The sequence below is a fragment of the Artibeus jamaicensis genome, unplaced genomic scaffold (assembly GCF_021234435.1).
Source record: "Artibeus jamaicensis isolate MK-2021 breed Jamaican fruit bat unplaced genomic scaffold, CSHL_Jam_final contig_518, whole genome shotgun sequence".
In the NCBI taxonomy this organism is placed as follows: Eukaryota; Metazoa; Chordata; class Mammalia; order Chiroptera; family Phyllostomidae; genus Artibeus; species Artibeus jamaicensis.
In genome coordinates this window covers 1,526,504-1,541,779 of record NW_026521870.1, presented here as the reverse complement: position 1 = coordinate 1,541,779, position 15,276 = coordinate 1,526,504, and the positions used below count along the sequence as shown (strand labels likewise).

General features: G+C 40.2%; 1 protein-coding gene across 5 annotated transcripts in view; it reads right to left on the bottom strand.

The window, feature by feature from the left end:
* NAPEPLD (N-acyl phosphatidylethanolamine phospholipase D) overlaps positions 1–4,269 on the bottom strand; it is a 54,538-nt gene extending 50,269 nt beyond the window's left edge. Inside the window, exon 1 of one of the 5 annotated variants that reach the window (XM_037167705.2) lies at positions 4,223–4,269. Coding sequence is in view for 1 of the 5 variants with exons in the window: in XM_037167702.2 (XP_037023597.2) it covers positions 3,935–4,137 (203 nt within the window). In the remaining 4 variants the exon portion in view is untranslated. The other 4 variants (XM_053668916.1, XM_037167702.2, XM_053668914.1 and 1 more) reach the window with 4 other exon arrangements.
* Positions 4,270–15,276: the final 11,007 nt, after the last annotated feature.

Here is a 15,276-nt window from a genome sequence, read left to right as displayed (position 1 = left end):
ACTTGAAAGGATGGCAAACATCTTTGTGGTTTGAAGGACCTTCAAAATTCAGAAAACAAATTATAAATTTGAATTTAGAATAAATTATTACTCTTGTCCAGTTGTCTTTGCATTGGTTCTTGTAAGCAAAACCAACAAGTCTGTAGTTTAAGGAGGGCTAATAACAATGACAAAGCTTAGTGTTTATTCTGATAACTTGATTCTTATAACTGAAACAGATTATAAAAGAGCACAGAAGTCTATAGGCATTTACTGTTCAAACAAAAATCTGCTGCCTTCAAGGGGAAATCTGTATTTTCCCCTTACAGGTCAACACTGTTGTTTTTTAATCATGCTTTTGAATTTATGCTGATCTATTGATATGCCAGCCCTGTGCCTCCATAACCAAAATTTACAACTGTGCACAATCTGTGACTGTGTTGCAGACTAAGTCTTGTTGATCCCAATTACCATCCCTCCACTACACTGGTAACCCTTTCCAAGAAGAGGCAGCAGCGTACACTGTGCGGGAGCTTTGACCACAGAGCCCACCATCCACTGAAGGTGAGAATAAGTCCACCAAGACATGATCTGCTTGGGGAGGAAAGGTGGCCAAACTCTCAAAGAAGGGCCAGGAGCGTTTCCTCACTGGGCTCTTATTGGGTTCAATTTGCACGGGAATACAGGTGAAGCTCACCAATCACTGTCAGGCAATAAGGATCAAACAATAAATAACACACAAAGAACTCTGCGGGCTTATTCTGAATCAGGGTCAAATAGCTAAAGGACCATAAAACTTAGGGGAAACTAATTCATTTTGTTTGGACCCTTATCAGAAAACTGAGGACATTCTTAGCAAAGCAGGTTTGACTAGATTTTATGCATTCTGTCTTAGGTCCAATTGCCCCAGGGAACCTGGCCTTTCCAGCACAGGGCTGCATGCATCCACCTCTGGCATCGTTTCAGGCTTAAGTCAAGCAGGAGAAGTGAGGCAGCCAAGAGATAGGAGACTTCTTGCAGACAGAATGAGGACTCAGGCTATGTTAAAGCCAAAGGGTGAGGGTCCATCACCCCCTTTTTCTATATAGCCCCCCAAGTCCTTCCCTGAGGGCCCCTTCACGACCATGCCTGTTTTACGTCATCCCTCCCTTGAGGAATCTTACATGTCATTGGCGAACCAGTCACCCACTCTGGGCCAAGCAGGGTGAAGTAAAGGGGGCAGAGGTGGTGCCCCTGCCAGAGAGATAAGCTTTGTCTCCTCAGTGGCTTATGGACCCAAGGTCTCTCACTCGGCCTTAGCCATGGGGGGTTACAGCTTCTGATACCAGGCAGGGCAGTCCCCAACACATATATTCTGCCGAAGGCTGGGGCTGCTGGGCTAAGGGACCTTGGACAAATCACTGAAACCTCACAGGCTCTCAGTTTCCTGTTTTTCTCATCTGTGGAATGGGGTTAATAATCTCACATATCGTATGTCTATAAAATCAAACTAAAAATAAACGTACTTAAAAATACTTGAAAGAACTTTGTAAATTATAAAGTTATAATGCAGTACATTATTTAAACTGCTGACTTGGCAAAAGAATATATCTCTGACATAAAAAAACTGCCTCCTAAGGATATATGAGCTCATATATGATGCACAAAAGTCTGTAAAACAATATTTAAATACATAATAAATAGTTATCAAATTAAAAAGACAAGTCAAGTAAAGCACTATAAATTATAGATAGGTACAATCCTTTAGTTTCACGGCAGTTAGAATGGTGTATTACATGAACTTCATGCTGGAAATCACATAGGTGATCCCTTTTTTTTTTTAATCCTCACCCAAGGATATATATTAATTGACTTTAGAGAGACAGAAAGGGAACCAGAGAGAGAAACATCACTCAGTTGCCTCCCATATACACCCCAGGGATCGAACCCGCAATCTTTTTGTGCACAGAACGATGCTCCAGCCAAGTGAGCTACAGGGCCAGGGCTGTAGGTGATCCTTTAATGCCAATTTCATACACGCCCGCACAGGCCTTCAAGATAAAGTCATTTGTTAACCATTAACCATTTGCAAGTGCAAGTTCATTTCTCCAATACTTCAATGAAAACACTTTTTACTTGCATACATTTCAATCTAAAATTCACAGATCAATACAGTCCCTCCAGCTACAGCCATATTATAATACATATAAAAAGAGTGAAATGAAATAAAACAAAAAAATCACTATTATCCATAGTTATTTACTGCTACAAAGAAAATGCAGGATGAAACAACAAAATTAAATGCAAACAGCACTTTTCCAAACATTGACAAAATGTTCTTAAAAATCCCCCGTTTCCCAAACTGACAAATACCCAAAGTAACAAAAATATCCTTTTCAAACATAATGATGACTATATCAACTAAAGTACAACCAAAACCCTTTGATGAAATGCTTATATTAAAATGTCCTTCACACATTTATAAGTAGACTAATTGTAAAGTTAAATTTTGCAATACAAAGTCTATACAATATCATTTGGAATGGTCAGTGAAATAAGGGTATGAGAAATACACTAAATTATTTTCATCTCTTGGAGACTTAACCACAATTCTTGCAGCAGGAAAGCCTGTACATGTAATGAAATAAAATCTTTGAAAATTGTAACTATATTCTAATTTGTTTAAAACAGTTTTAATTGAGGTAAGTCTCTCTTTTAAATTCTTACTACAAACAAGTACACTCACCCTAACTTTTCTCTAATAGACCTAGTATTTTTTGTTGCAACAAAATCAGACTACTGTGGGATTCAAGTAACCTTTTCTTTTAGAAGATTACATAATTTCTTTCTAAAAGACGTTGATGTCTGAGGCGAAATCAAAACGATGTAAGTGAAAACAGAAATGGCACTGCTAGATATCCCTTTTAAATAAAAATGGAAATATTCTTACTTTTCAAACAGTTGTCTATCAAGAACAACTTTCTCAATAAATTAATCAAAATTATCAAACACTACATGTTAAGCCAGAATAAAACCAGGTGAGTCATATTATATATAACATATACAGAACAACCTGCAGCTAAGGCAAATACAAGAACTAAATGATGTTCTAACACATAACTTTTCTCATTTTCTTAATACATATTTTCCAGGTTCAACTGAGGCATGATGCATCAGGCTCTAGAGTCCATGGAACTGTATTTATCTCAACTACCAGAACCCTAGAGAATTCTATTCAAGAGGGGTGGGGAAGGGACAGCTATTTGAGTACAAGGTCTGAAAAGCCTGCCACAATACTCAATTTAACAACCAACCGACCACAGTACAGAAAACTCAAGAAAGCACCGTCTTCTGTCACCCGCCCCACCTTTTGCTCTTCATTCCCATTCCTTGGTTAACTTTCAAGCTAAAAGGGGAGAAACCTGTTAAAATGGATTTTTAGAAGATAAATACTATAGATGACGCAAAAATAAGTTGTTCTCAGAAACCCATTCATTTACATACAACCAAAAGACCATACGCCCACGAGGATTCAGGCCAGTGAAGATGCAACCTATGATTTGCAAAGAAGATGGGATCTAAAATCCCAGACGGTTTCTCTCCCAAGGGAAATAATAATAATAATAATAATAATAATAATAATAATAATAATAATAATAATAATAATAATGTGGCTCCTCACCCAGGCAGTTTCAGACGCGGGCTTCACAACTCCCGAGGTGCAGAAATTCAAAAGGAGCCCTGCCTCTCATAAGTGCAACATCTCCACCAGGAGGCAGGACTCAGGACCGGAATCCCACCCAAAGCACGCTCTACTCAGCTGAGTCCAAACGACCTCAGGCCGAAATCCCACGGGGCAACCAAAGAGAAAGCAGCAGAGCTGAAAGGGAGCAGCTGGAGAGAGGAAGCCACCTGGCGCGAGACCCCAGAGTCTGCGCCTGGATCCGGAGGCTGGGAGCGGGACCCACGGGCTCACCTAGCGTTGGAGACTGCCGGGCGCGCGCGCCGGCTCCGCTTCCTTTGCTGCTCCTTGGCTCCCAGCGACAGCGCCCCCACGCAGCAGCGGGAGTGGCTGTAGCAGCAGGTGCCTGGGTCCCTCCGCCCCCTGCTCCCTGGCCCCGGCTCCTCCGAGGGCGCCAGTAGCTGCAGGCAGCTCCTCAGCGCTCGCCGCCTCACCATTCTAGGAGCCGGCCATTGCTGGGCCCCCGACTCACCCCGCACCTCGGGCCCCAGCTAAGTTCACTCCACACTGCCGATCACTCACTTATTGTGACCTTCAAATCTGGTCCTGCTGGCGTCAGCACCGGGCTGGCAGCCACTCCGGCCTTTACCAAGATGGCCGCCCCTGCGGACTCCTACCGCGCGATCCGCAAGGGCGGCCATCTTGGTTAAGGAAGCACCCGGCTGCGCGCGCCTGTGCTTCCGTGGACTTGTCCCTTCCCTGCAGGACATTTCTGCTGAAGTCCTGGAGTCCAAATTAGTTACACAGCCCTAAATCAGAAGCTAGCTTTCAGTGCTCACCAGCAATAATTGCTAAAACTAAGTGAGATCATGGTGGCCTCTTACAGCTTGGGCAGTCATAGTAGACAAGACCTGGTAGCAGCATACTTACAACCTATGGCACCATGAGCCTGGTAGCTAAGAAACTAAACTAATTTGAACTTTACAGTAGGTATTGAATATTAATGGCAGCACTGCCTTGTCAATGTGTTCATTACCTTTCACAATGATTTCATAACCTGGTACCCATGGTTCTCATTAAATTTGCTTCAAAAAAATTTTCAGCATAGTGATGAGTATAAAATTGTGGTTCTTGCCTTCTTCTGGGATTTTCTTTTCTTTTTTTTTCAAGCTCCCCCCTCCCCCCATCATCATCATTTATCTCCCGTATAGCCTCTAGGATTTCTTTTTTAACTGCAGGATGAGATTAGATATTTCAAGAAATAATTTAATTATAGACAGACTGAAATAGAATTCAACAATGTCTGGATGGGCAAAAAGATTCCTCTATAGTCATCTGGTGTGTGACTACCAGCCAGAAAGAAATGCCCTTTATCTGGGGCTCAGGTCTGTCTATTGGCAAAAAGAAACACAGGTCACCAAATGCAGACAGGACTACTGAAAAAGGCAAACCAAAGTAATTTGCAATTTGAAAGTGAACGTAACTGTGCAATACTGTAGAAATGTAAAAATGATTATGCTTGGTGTGAATCTTTCCCCTTCAGGCTAGCTTGTAGTTGGTGCTGAATCTTATTTACCTAAGTGTGATTAAGAACTGGAGTGCCTGGGTGGGGCAGAGGCCGCACCTGCTGAACAGTATCTGCAGTGCCAACAGGAGGAAAAAAAAGTGCTATAACCCAAAGGGTATGATGTTACTTGGCTAAGAAACTTTAAAAAGATGAGCTTTGTCCCCCTCACCCCAATTTTTTATTATGAAAAATTTCAAAAATACAGAAAATAGATATGTCTTTTTGTATACCATTTGAATATGTTGCAGACATCAAAATACATCATCTCTAAGTACTTCAGAGTGCCTCTCCTAAGAATAAGGACATTTGCTTCAGAATCACAATACTATTATCACACTTATGAAAACAATTTTCTGATATTTAATGTTCAGTACACATTCAAGTTTCTATGATTGTCCCAAGAATATCTTTTATAACTGGGAGTAGCTAGGAGATTTTTTGTTTGGTTGGTTTTTATTTTGTTTTGTTTTCACTCGGATACTGTCAATGGTCATATATTACATTTGCTTATTATGCTTAAGTAGCAATTTGAAGTGTTCACTAGGTAACTACTATTTTCTTTACACATCATACTCACATATTCTGAATAGACTAATTCACAGGGTGTTTTATATTAAGTGCAGCTGCTCTAGATAGCACATCTCTGTATAGCAGGAAAGTCTAGGAGGAAAGAGTAGGCTTGCAACACCACATTGAGATTATAATTGAAGTTGAATTAAATAGTAATGGTTATGCTTTATTATCTCCTGGAATACATAAACTTGATAGATTATATTGGAATCTCTACGCAACCTGACTTCTAAAAGTTTAATGATTGGGGTTTTTTTTTTCTTGACAATGAAAAGAAGCGTTTAGTATAATTATATCACTCCAGGCAAAACCTCTGGATTGCCCTGCTTCAGAGTACAGAACAAAATGAACATTGCATGCTCTGCATTTTACTTGTGGTTTAATTTTAGATCCTGACCTGCTGAACTGAGTTTTATTTGTCCTTCCCTTTTATGAACCCTAGGAAGTCAGGAACTCAGCAGACAATGGTAACTATTTGTCTTTTAAGTTGTTGCTTAATTTTAAAATGTTAATTAATGCTGTAAAGAAGAAGAGCATATTTACATAATTCCTTAAAAGTGACTGGTGGCCAATGTAACTTTTTTCCTGGAGATATAGAATTAAATTAAATTGTTTTCATACTTCACAGAATATTAGATGCTACTTAATCTCCTGGGAAACCACAGTTAAAACAGTGATAACCAACTAGCTCTCATCTGTAAAGTGAGTTCTGCAGTCAGTATTGTTTTCATGGTTCCAGGCTTAAGGGGCCAGAGCACTAAAAGACTATACAACTTGTTACTAGATGACTTTAATTCAATTTCTCTTTACAGCAGCATCTGTGGAATTCGGTTAAATACTGTATTCACCTCTAATTTAATCAAAGATTACTTTTCTGATCATTAAGAATCTGTAGAAAACTCCAAATAGTAATAGAAGGAATCTTGAGAAGCTAAATTTTATTCGGTGCCCTGCATTTTCCACTGCAGAAGTCTTTGACCTTGGAAAATACTGTTTTCACCTCACAGTTCCCCAACTCCTACCCTCCAAAATGATTCTTAAGTTGCTGCGGCTACTTGCAGTTGTAACATTTGGAGACTTTACAAAAAAAAGGATTTAGGGGAAAATATGTAAAGACAGGGTGCTGATTACAAGGGTACTTGGATTGTGCTAGGCTGAGGGTCAGCAAAGTTTGGCCTGAGGTCCAGATCTGGCCCACTACCTAGTGTTTTTCTTTTGTTATTTCAAACTGTCTTCTAGAATAATCCAAAGTCCTCAATATGCATATTATAGCAATATTTTTATTAGGGTAACAAATAACAAAATTTAACATCTTAACCATTTTTAAGTGTACAGTTCAGTAGTGGTAAGTATATCAATGTTGCTGGGAAACAGATCTCCAGGATTTTTCATTTTGGAAATCTGAAATTCTGTGTTGCCAGGGAAACCTGAGCTATACAGTTTTACAGGCTTTCTTTCCTGGATAGTGGAAATGATACACACAGAATTTCAAAGTCTTCCCTCCTCCTATGCTATCATGTTTTTACTCGTGATTTTTGGAACAACTGTCAGTCTTACCTGACCTGGCTCAGAACTGCTGAATTAATGGGTGAGACCTGTCTCCCTCCCCACCCCTGCTTTGGTTTACTATCTATTCTGCCCAAGACCACTCATGTTTTCCTCCTATGCCTAAGTCTCTGGTAACCACCATTCTATTTTCTGTTTATGTGGATTTGACTATTTAAATACCTCGGATAAATAGAATGGTGGTCATCCAGTATTCATCTTTTTGTGATTGGCTTATTTTCCTTAGCATAATGTCCTCAAGGTTTATCCATGTTTTAGCATGTGACAGGATTTCCTTCCTTTTTAAGACTGAATAATATTTCATCGTATGTATATACCACACTTATTTATCCATTCATCCATTGGTGAGCACATGTGGGTTGCTTCTACCTCTTAGCTATTGTGAATAGTGCTGCTACGAACATAGGCATCCAAATATCTGCTTTCAGTTCTCTTGGATGTGTACCCAGAAGTGAGATTTCTGGATCATGTGTGAATTCTACTTCAATTTTTTGAGAAACCTCCATACAGTTTCCGTAGTGGCCACATCATTTTACAATCCTACCAATGCCACACAAGTGTTCAAATTTCTCAACATTCTTGACAACAGTTGTGATTTTCTGGGTTTTTTTCCTTCCTTATGGTTGTGAGGTGATAACCTCACATTGTGGTTTTGATTTGCATTTCTCTGATGATTAGAGATGTTGAACATTTTTCCTTATACTTGTTGAACATTTGCATATAATCTTTGGAGAAATGTCTGGTCAAGTCCTTTACCCATTCTTTTTGTTGTTGTTGTTGTTCAGCTGTAGGATTCTTTATATGTTCTGGACATTAACGCCTTATCAGATATATGATTTACAAATATTTTCTTCTATTCTGTAGGTTACCTTTGTACTAGGTTGACTATGTCCTTTGAATGCAGAAAGTTTTTAAGTTTGATATAGTCCCATTTGTCTATTCTTGCTGTGTTTTGGTGTCACATCCAAGATCATTGCCTAGTTCAATGTCATGAAGCTTTTCCTTGTTTTCCTCTAGGAGTTTTATAGTTTTAGGTTGCCACCTGTTTTTGTATGGCCCACAAAATTAGAATAACCTGTACAGTTTTACATAGTTGGTAAATAGCAAAAGAAAAATAATATTTTGTGACACAGCCACATTCATTTATTTACATGTTGTCTATGACTGATTTTGCACTACAAGGGCAGGACTGAGTATTTGTGACAGAGACATGTAACTCACAAAGCTTAAAAAACTTACTCACTGACTATTTAAAGAAAAAGTTTTCTGACTTTTGTGTTAGGCTACTTTTTCCCCTAGTCTCTTAGGATTGGAGGTGGGCCAGAAAAGAAAAGGTATAGAGTCGAGTCCTCAAAACAAAGACTGTGTTCTACAAGAAGGAAAGGGATATCACCCTGGCTGGTGTGGCTCAGTGGACTGAGTGTGGCCTGCAAACTGAAAAGTCACTGGTTCGATACCCAGTCAGGGCACATGCCTAGGTTCTGGGCCAGGTCCCTACTTAGGGGTGAGTTAGAGGCAGCTGACTAATGTAGCTCTCGCACATCAATGTATCTCTCACATATTGATTTTTTTCCTCTCTCCTTCTCTTCCCCTCTCTCTAAAAATAAATAAATAAAATCTTTTAAAAAAAGAAGGAAAAGGAAGTTCTCCAAACCTTCTCTACTTTTTAAAGGCAGAATTAATAGGAAAGGGAAATTCTTTATTGAGTCAGATGATGTCACCTTACAGCAATGGTTTCTAAAGTGAGTTGCCCCAAGCCTGTGGGTATAAAACAATATAGTAGAACTTGTGTTTATGTTTTCAAATTTTATCTTTTCTAATTTCTGACTTTGAATTTCTTGATGAACATGTATCAGTACAGTTACACATTATAAAATTTATAAACAAACATGGTAGGATATTTTTATAGCATTTACAGTAAAAAAAAATTTGGAGACTGCTACAGATCTCCAGATTAAAGGTAGTGTTACCAACTGGATAGACAGCTGATCCAAGGCAATAAGTAAAAATTAAACCCTTCTGTTTCTTTTTTTTTAATGATTAATTCAAGTATTTAATAAGCACTTGTTTCATATCAGCAACTTTGTTGATGTTTATAAGGGACCCTTTTTTTAAATATATTTTATTGATTATGCCATTACAGTTGTTCTATTTCACCCTTTCATTCCCCTCCACTCTGCACACCCCTCCCCCACCATTACCCCCTTTAGTTTATGACCACGTGTTTCAAGTTCTTTAGATTCTATATTTCCCTTACTATTCTTGCCCTCCCCCCATCTATTTTCTACCTACCGTCTGTGCTACTTATTTTCTGTACCTTCTCCCCCCTTCTCCTCCTCCCACTCCCCTGTTGCTAACCCTCCATGTGATCTTCATTTCTATGGTTCTGCTCCTGATCTAGCTGTCCTCTTAGTTTGCTTTTGTTTTAGGTGTGGTTGTTAATAACTGTGAGTTTGCTGTCCTTTCACTGTTCATATTTTTTATCTTCTTTTTCTTAGGTAAGTCCCTTTAACATTTCATATAAGAAAGGCTTGGTGATGATGAACTCCTTGAATCTGATCTTATCTGAGAAGCACTTTATCTCCCCTTCCATTCTAAATGAAACCTTTGCTGGGTAAAGCAATCTTGGTTTTAGGTCTTTGGATCTCATGACTTGGAATACTTCCTTCCAGCCCCTTCTTGCCTGTAAGGTCTCTTTTGAGAAATCAGCTGACAGTCTGATGGGAACTCCTTTGTAGGTGACTGTCCCCTTATCTCTTGCTGCTTCTAGAATTCTCTCCTTCATTTTAATATTGGCTAATGTAATGATGATGTGCCTTGGTGTGTTCCTTCTTGGGTCCAACTTCTTTGGGACTCTCTGAGCTTCCTGGATTTCCTGGAAGTCTATTTCCTTTGCCAGATTGGGGAAGTTCTCCTTTATTATTTGTTCAGATAAGGTTTCCACTCGTGGCTGTTCCTCTTCCCTTTCTGGTACCCCTATAAGTCAGACGTTGGAACGTTTAAAGATGTCCTGAAGGTTCCTAAGCCTCTCCTCATTTTTTTGAATTCTTGTTTCTTCATCCTTTTCTGTTTGGTCATTTTTTTTCCTTTTGGTCCACTTGATTGATTGAATCCCAGTTTCCTTTCCATTATTATTAGTTTCCTGTGCATTTCCATTCATTTCAATTAGTTTAGCCTTCATATGTTCCTCTAATTTGTGACTAAAACTAACCAATTCTGTGAGCATCCTGATCACCAGTGTTTTGAACTGTGCATCTGATAGGTTGGCTATCTCTTGGTCGCTTAGATTTATCAGTTCTGGGGCTCTGAGTTGTTCTTGGGCCATGTTTTGATCTGTTCATGCCTGTTAGGTATGAGGAGCGAAGCCTTAGGTGTTCACCAGGGCGGGGCCACCCAGGTCGCTGGTTTGTGATGCTGTATGTGGGGGCAGGGTCAGAGAGGAACAAAGGCTGTCCCCTCTGCTGCCTCATGCCACTGGGGCCTGCACGGTCTGTTCCACCACTTGCTCCTTCACAGGTTTATCTGGGCGAGAATGTGTGACTGTGGTCAGCCCTCAGTGGGTCCACTGCCTCGTGCCCTCAGTGGCTCTGCCCACTTCTCCACACCTGGGATCCACCTATGGCTGCTGGTGCACCTGGGATGCATGCCCAGGTTGGTCTAGTGGATCTTTCCTGCCTGACCCTGCTCTGCCGCTGGCTCTGCCCCTCTTACTGGTTTGGCTGAAGGGGTCGTTGTTGTCAGACTTCTGTATAGTTCAATTTTCTGTGGTTTGGCTGCGTTTTTGTTGCTAAAACTTTGTTGTTTTTAAACTTGGTTGTGCGAGAAGGTACAGTGCTTCCACCTACGCCTCCATCTTGGCAGAAGTCCCAACCCTTCTGTTTCTTAAGAGTACTTTCACACACAGTGGTTGTGAGAACATACTTTGAATTTTTTTTTTTACCATTTAACAGACTAGAAAATACAGACTAACCAGATATAGTGTTTCAGTTATCTGAAAAGTAATTTTATTTTTTACGGATAGTCAGTTTGTTTTGTTTTTCTGAAAGTTTATACCTTTAACCACCTACATTAATTTTTTAAGAATCCATATATAAGTGAGATCATACAGTATTTGTCTTTTTTCTGTCTGACTTATTTCACTTAGCATAATGCCCTCAAGCTTTATCCATGTTATCAAAAATGGTAGGATTTCCTCATTTTCTATGGCTGAATAATATTCCATTGTGTATGTATACCACGCCTTCTTTATCCATTCAACCATAGTTGACACTCTGGTTGTCTCCATGTCTTGACTATTTAAAATAACACTGCTATAAACACAGGGGGTGGGAGATATATTTTCGAGTTGGTGTTCTCCTTTTCTATTTTATTTTTTTAATCTAGAAGACTCAGGTAAAAGGTAAAATCTAAGCCCCACGTAGTTACATTCAGTAAGTAATGCTGACTATTTAAATGATTTTAAAAACAGGAATTCAAGCTTCTCAGACATAGTGTTTTCTCTGTGGAGTAATAGCTGCAAAAAAATACAGGGGAGAACTTTAAAAATGGAGGAATTAAGATGAGTCTGTGATTGTCAATATCTATTCCACCTAGAAAATTCTCAAGTATCTTATTCATAGACAGAGTGACTAAGGAGGATTACTTGTCCTAGCCCTTCCCATCTACCCTCGAATTCCCATGCCCTCAGCCACAAACAGGTGAGTGTCATCTGCATGCTTCCTTTGGAAACATTTGGGAAATTTTGGGACAAAGAATGCTGCTCTCTGTGGTAAACTGAAGAATCCTCCCTTCTCCCCAAGTATCAACCTGCTAATCTTCAGAATCTATAAATGTTACCTTACATGGCAAAAGAGATTTTGCAGATGTGACTAAATTAAGGATCTTGAGGTGGGAATATTAGCCTGGATTATCCAAGTAGGCTCTAAATGTTATCACAAGGGTCCTTAAAAGAAAGAGACAAGGAAGTCAGAAAAAAAAAAACCAATATGATAACAGCAGCAGAGATTGAAGTGACATAGTCCCAGCCAAGGAATGTGGATAGCCTCTAGAAGATGGAACAAACTGGAATGCATTCTCCTCTTGAGCCTCTGCAAGAAACAAATTCTGCCAACACCTTGACTTTAGTTCAGTAAAACTGATTTTGGCTTAAGGCCTCCAGAACTATAAGAAAACAAATACATGTTGTTTTAATGGACCAAGTTTATGGCAATTTGTTACAGCAACAGTAGTAAACAAGTAGACTCTCCTTTAAGTACTCTTTAAGTCTGATGAAAATATATGTAAAATATTTGTCAAGATATCATAACATTAATAAACAGACACAAGGCTGTAGATCTAGACTGCATATTGTGACTTCTAAGTGGAGTTCTCAGAGACCAAGTTTTCAGAATTTATAGAACAAATTTTCCTGGCTAGTGCTAGTAGTAGTGATTAGGGACTTTTGAAAAAGGAGCAGAAGACCTAGTGTTGACAGAGATTTCTTCTGGTACTGTCCTGAACAAGTCGCTAACTGCCCTGTGCCTCCCTGAAGTTAATCTATAGGATCACTAAGATCCCTTCCAATTCTAAAGTGCTGAGCTGTTGTAAAATATATTTTACTTTCAATTTCACAGGTTGCTGCTATTACAATCTCTCTCTAGCCAATCTACCCAGCCTCCCTATCCACCAGAGCCTATGTATGAACCACCAGCACATCAAGCTTGTGCACAAGTTGTTTCTTCTTGCATGGAACTCTCTTCCCTGTATCCTCCCCTGAGCACTCAGGCTCATCCTCAACACTCAATCAAGAATCATCAACTTTGGACTTATGGTCAAGGTGGTGCCATAGGTAAACACAACTCACCTCCTCACACGCCACATCGAAATTACAATAAAAAAATATTACAACAAAAATATAGAGCAACCATCATTCAGAACCATGACAAATTGAGTTAAATGGAATTCTGACAACTACAGAATTAAAGAAAACACATCCATACAAACTGGTAGGAGGGGCAAAGATGCAGAATGGGCTGGTCCCACATCCATATGTGGTGGATAAAATTTTGGGAGCGATATCTTGGGAGTGAGGAGTCCTCGTCCCACAGCAGGACCCCCAGCCCAGGGTTCCAGTGCCAGGAAGATAAGCCCCTATAACTTCAGGCTGCAAAAAAACATCAGGGATTCAGTCAGTGGGAGAAACTTCTGGAGTCCCAGGCAGTTCCCCTTAAAGAACACATGCACAGACTTACTCAGATTCACTTTCTATGAGCTCCAGCAATGGTGTAGCAGCTTGAAAGGCACTAGTGGCATACAGGGAGGAACTTAACTGTCCAGCATCAAGGCAAGAGCTGGCAGACAGCTTTCTCCCAGATAGAAAGGCATGCAGAGGCCATTGATCCTTTTCTGAACCCTTCCTCTACAGAGCCACAGAGCTGACAAAGGCACCATATGTGAGACTTTATCAACCGCTAACACTCTTGCCTCGATCTGGAATTCCCTTCAAACTCCACCCCACCCAACTTACGCCCACCCTAGCTGTTAACAGTGACTTTTCCATATGAATGGGTTGTCTTGGCTCATGCTTCACAACTTCCTAAACCCTATCAAACAAGCATCAGCTGGCCTGAGTAATCTTCCAGCCCCTGTGCCTCTTGCGCAGTGGTCCCAGGCCTGGTAGCAACAACCAGCCAACAATCACAGTTTAACTTTGCCTGGAAATCTCCCAAGCCCAGCACAAGCAGAAGCCTTCTCAGATTGCTTTATAGCTCATGCAGGGTGGCTGCAAGTAGAACACAGGTGAGGGCTGACCTTGGCCTGCATCACCTGAAAAAACCCAGAGCATGTGCACACAGTGGACAACTGTAGACCACGCTGGAACACCACCATCCTGCCCCTGTATAGCTGATACTCCACGGAGGGCAGAGATTGGTGATCAGTGGTCATAGCCAATTCATGCAGCTGACTGGCCTGAGTAAATCCCTCCCATTGATCTGCCAATAGCAACCAAGTCTCAACTATAAGAGGAGGGTGTATGCAGCCTACATGAAGGGTACACCTTGAGTACTCAGCTTGGGTGATAGGAGAGGCTCTGCCACTGGACCCTATAGAACACTTACAACATTAGGCAACACTGCCAAGTCAGGGAATCATCGCAGCTCTACCTAATACATAAAAATAAACACAGGGAAGCTGACAAAATGAGGAGACAAAGAAACATGGCCCAAATAAAAGAACACATCAAAACTACAGAAAAAGAACTAAACAAAATGGACATAAGCAATCTATCAGATATACAGTCCAAACCACTGGTTATAAGGATACTCAAGGAACTTAGGACCTCAACACCATAAAAAAAGATCTCATCAGAGACAAAGGGTACACTAATTGAAATAAAGAAAAATTTATAGGGAAGCAACAGTAGAGTGGATAAAGACAAGAATCAAATCAGTGATTTGGTATATAAGGAAGCAAAAAACAACTAATCAGAACAACAAGAAGCAAAAAGAATCCCCCCCGGCCAAAAACAGTGCAAGTGGCCTCTGCAACAACAAAATAAAGCAGTCCAACATTTGCATCATAGGGGTGCCAGAAGGAGAAGAGAAAGAGCAAGAAATTGGAAATCTCTGGAAAAATTAGGGGAAAAATAGTGAAAGAAGACTTCCCTAATTTAGTGAAAGAAATAGACATGCAAGTCCAGGAAGCACAAAGACTCTCAAACAAGATGGATTCAAAGAGACCCACTCCAAGACACATCATAATTAAAATTCCAGAGAGAGAATCTTAAAAGCAGAAAGAGAAAAGCAGTTAGTTACCTACTGGGAAGTTCCCATAAGACTGTCAGCTGATTTCTCGAAAGACTCTGCAGGCTAGAAGGGATGGCAAGAAATATTTGAAGTCATAAAAAACAAGGACCTATAGGCAAGATTGCTCTACCCAGCAAAGCTATCATTTA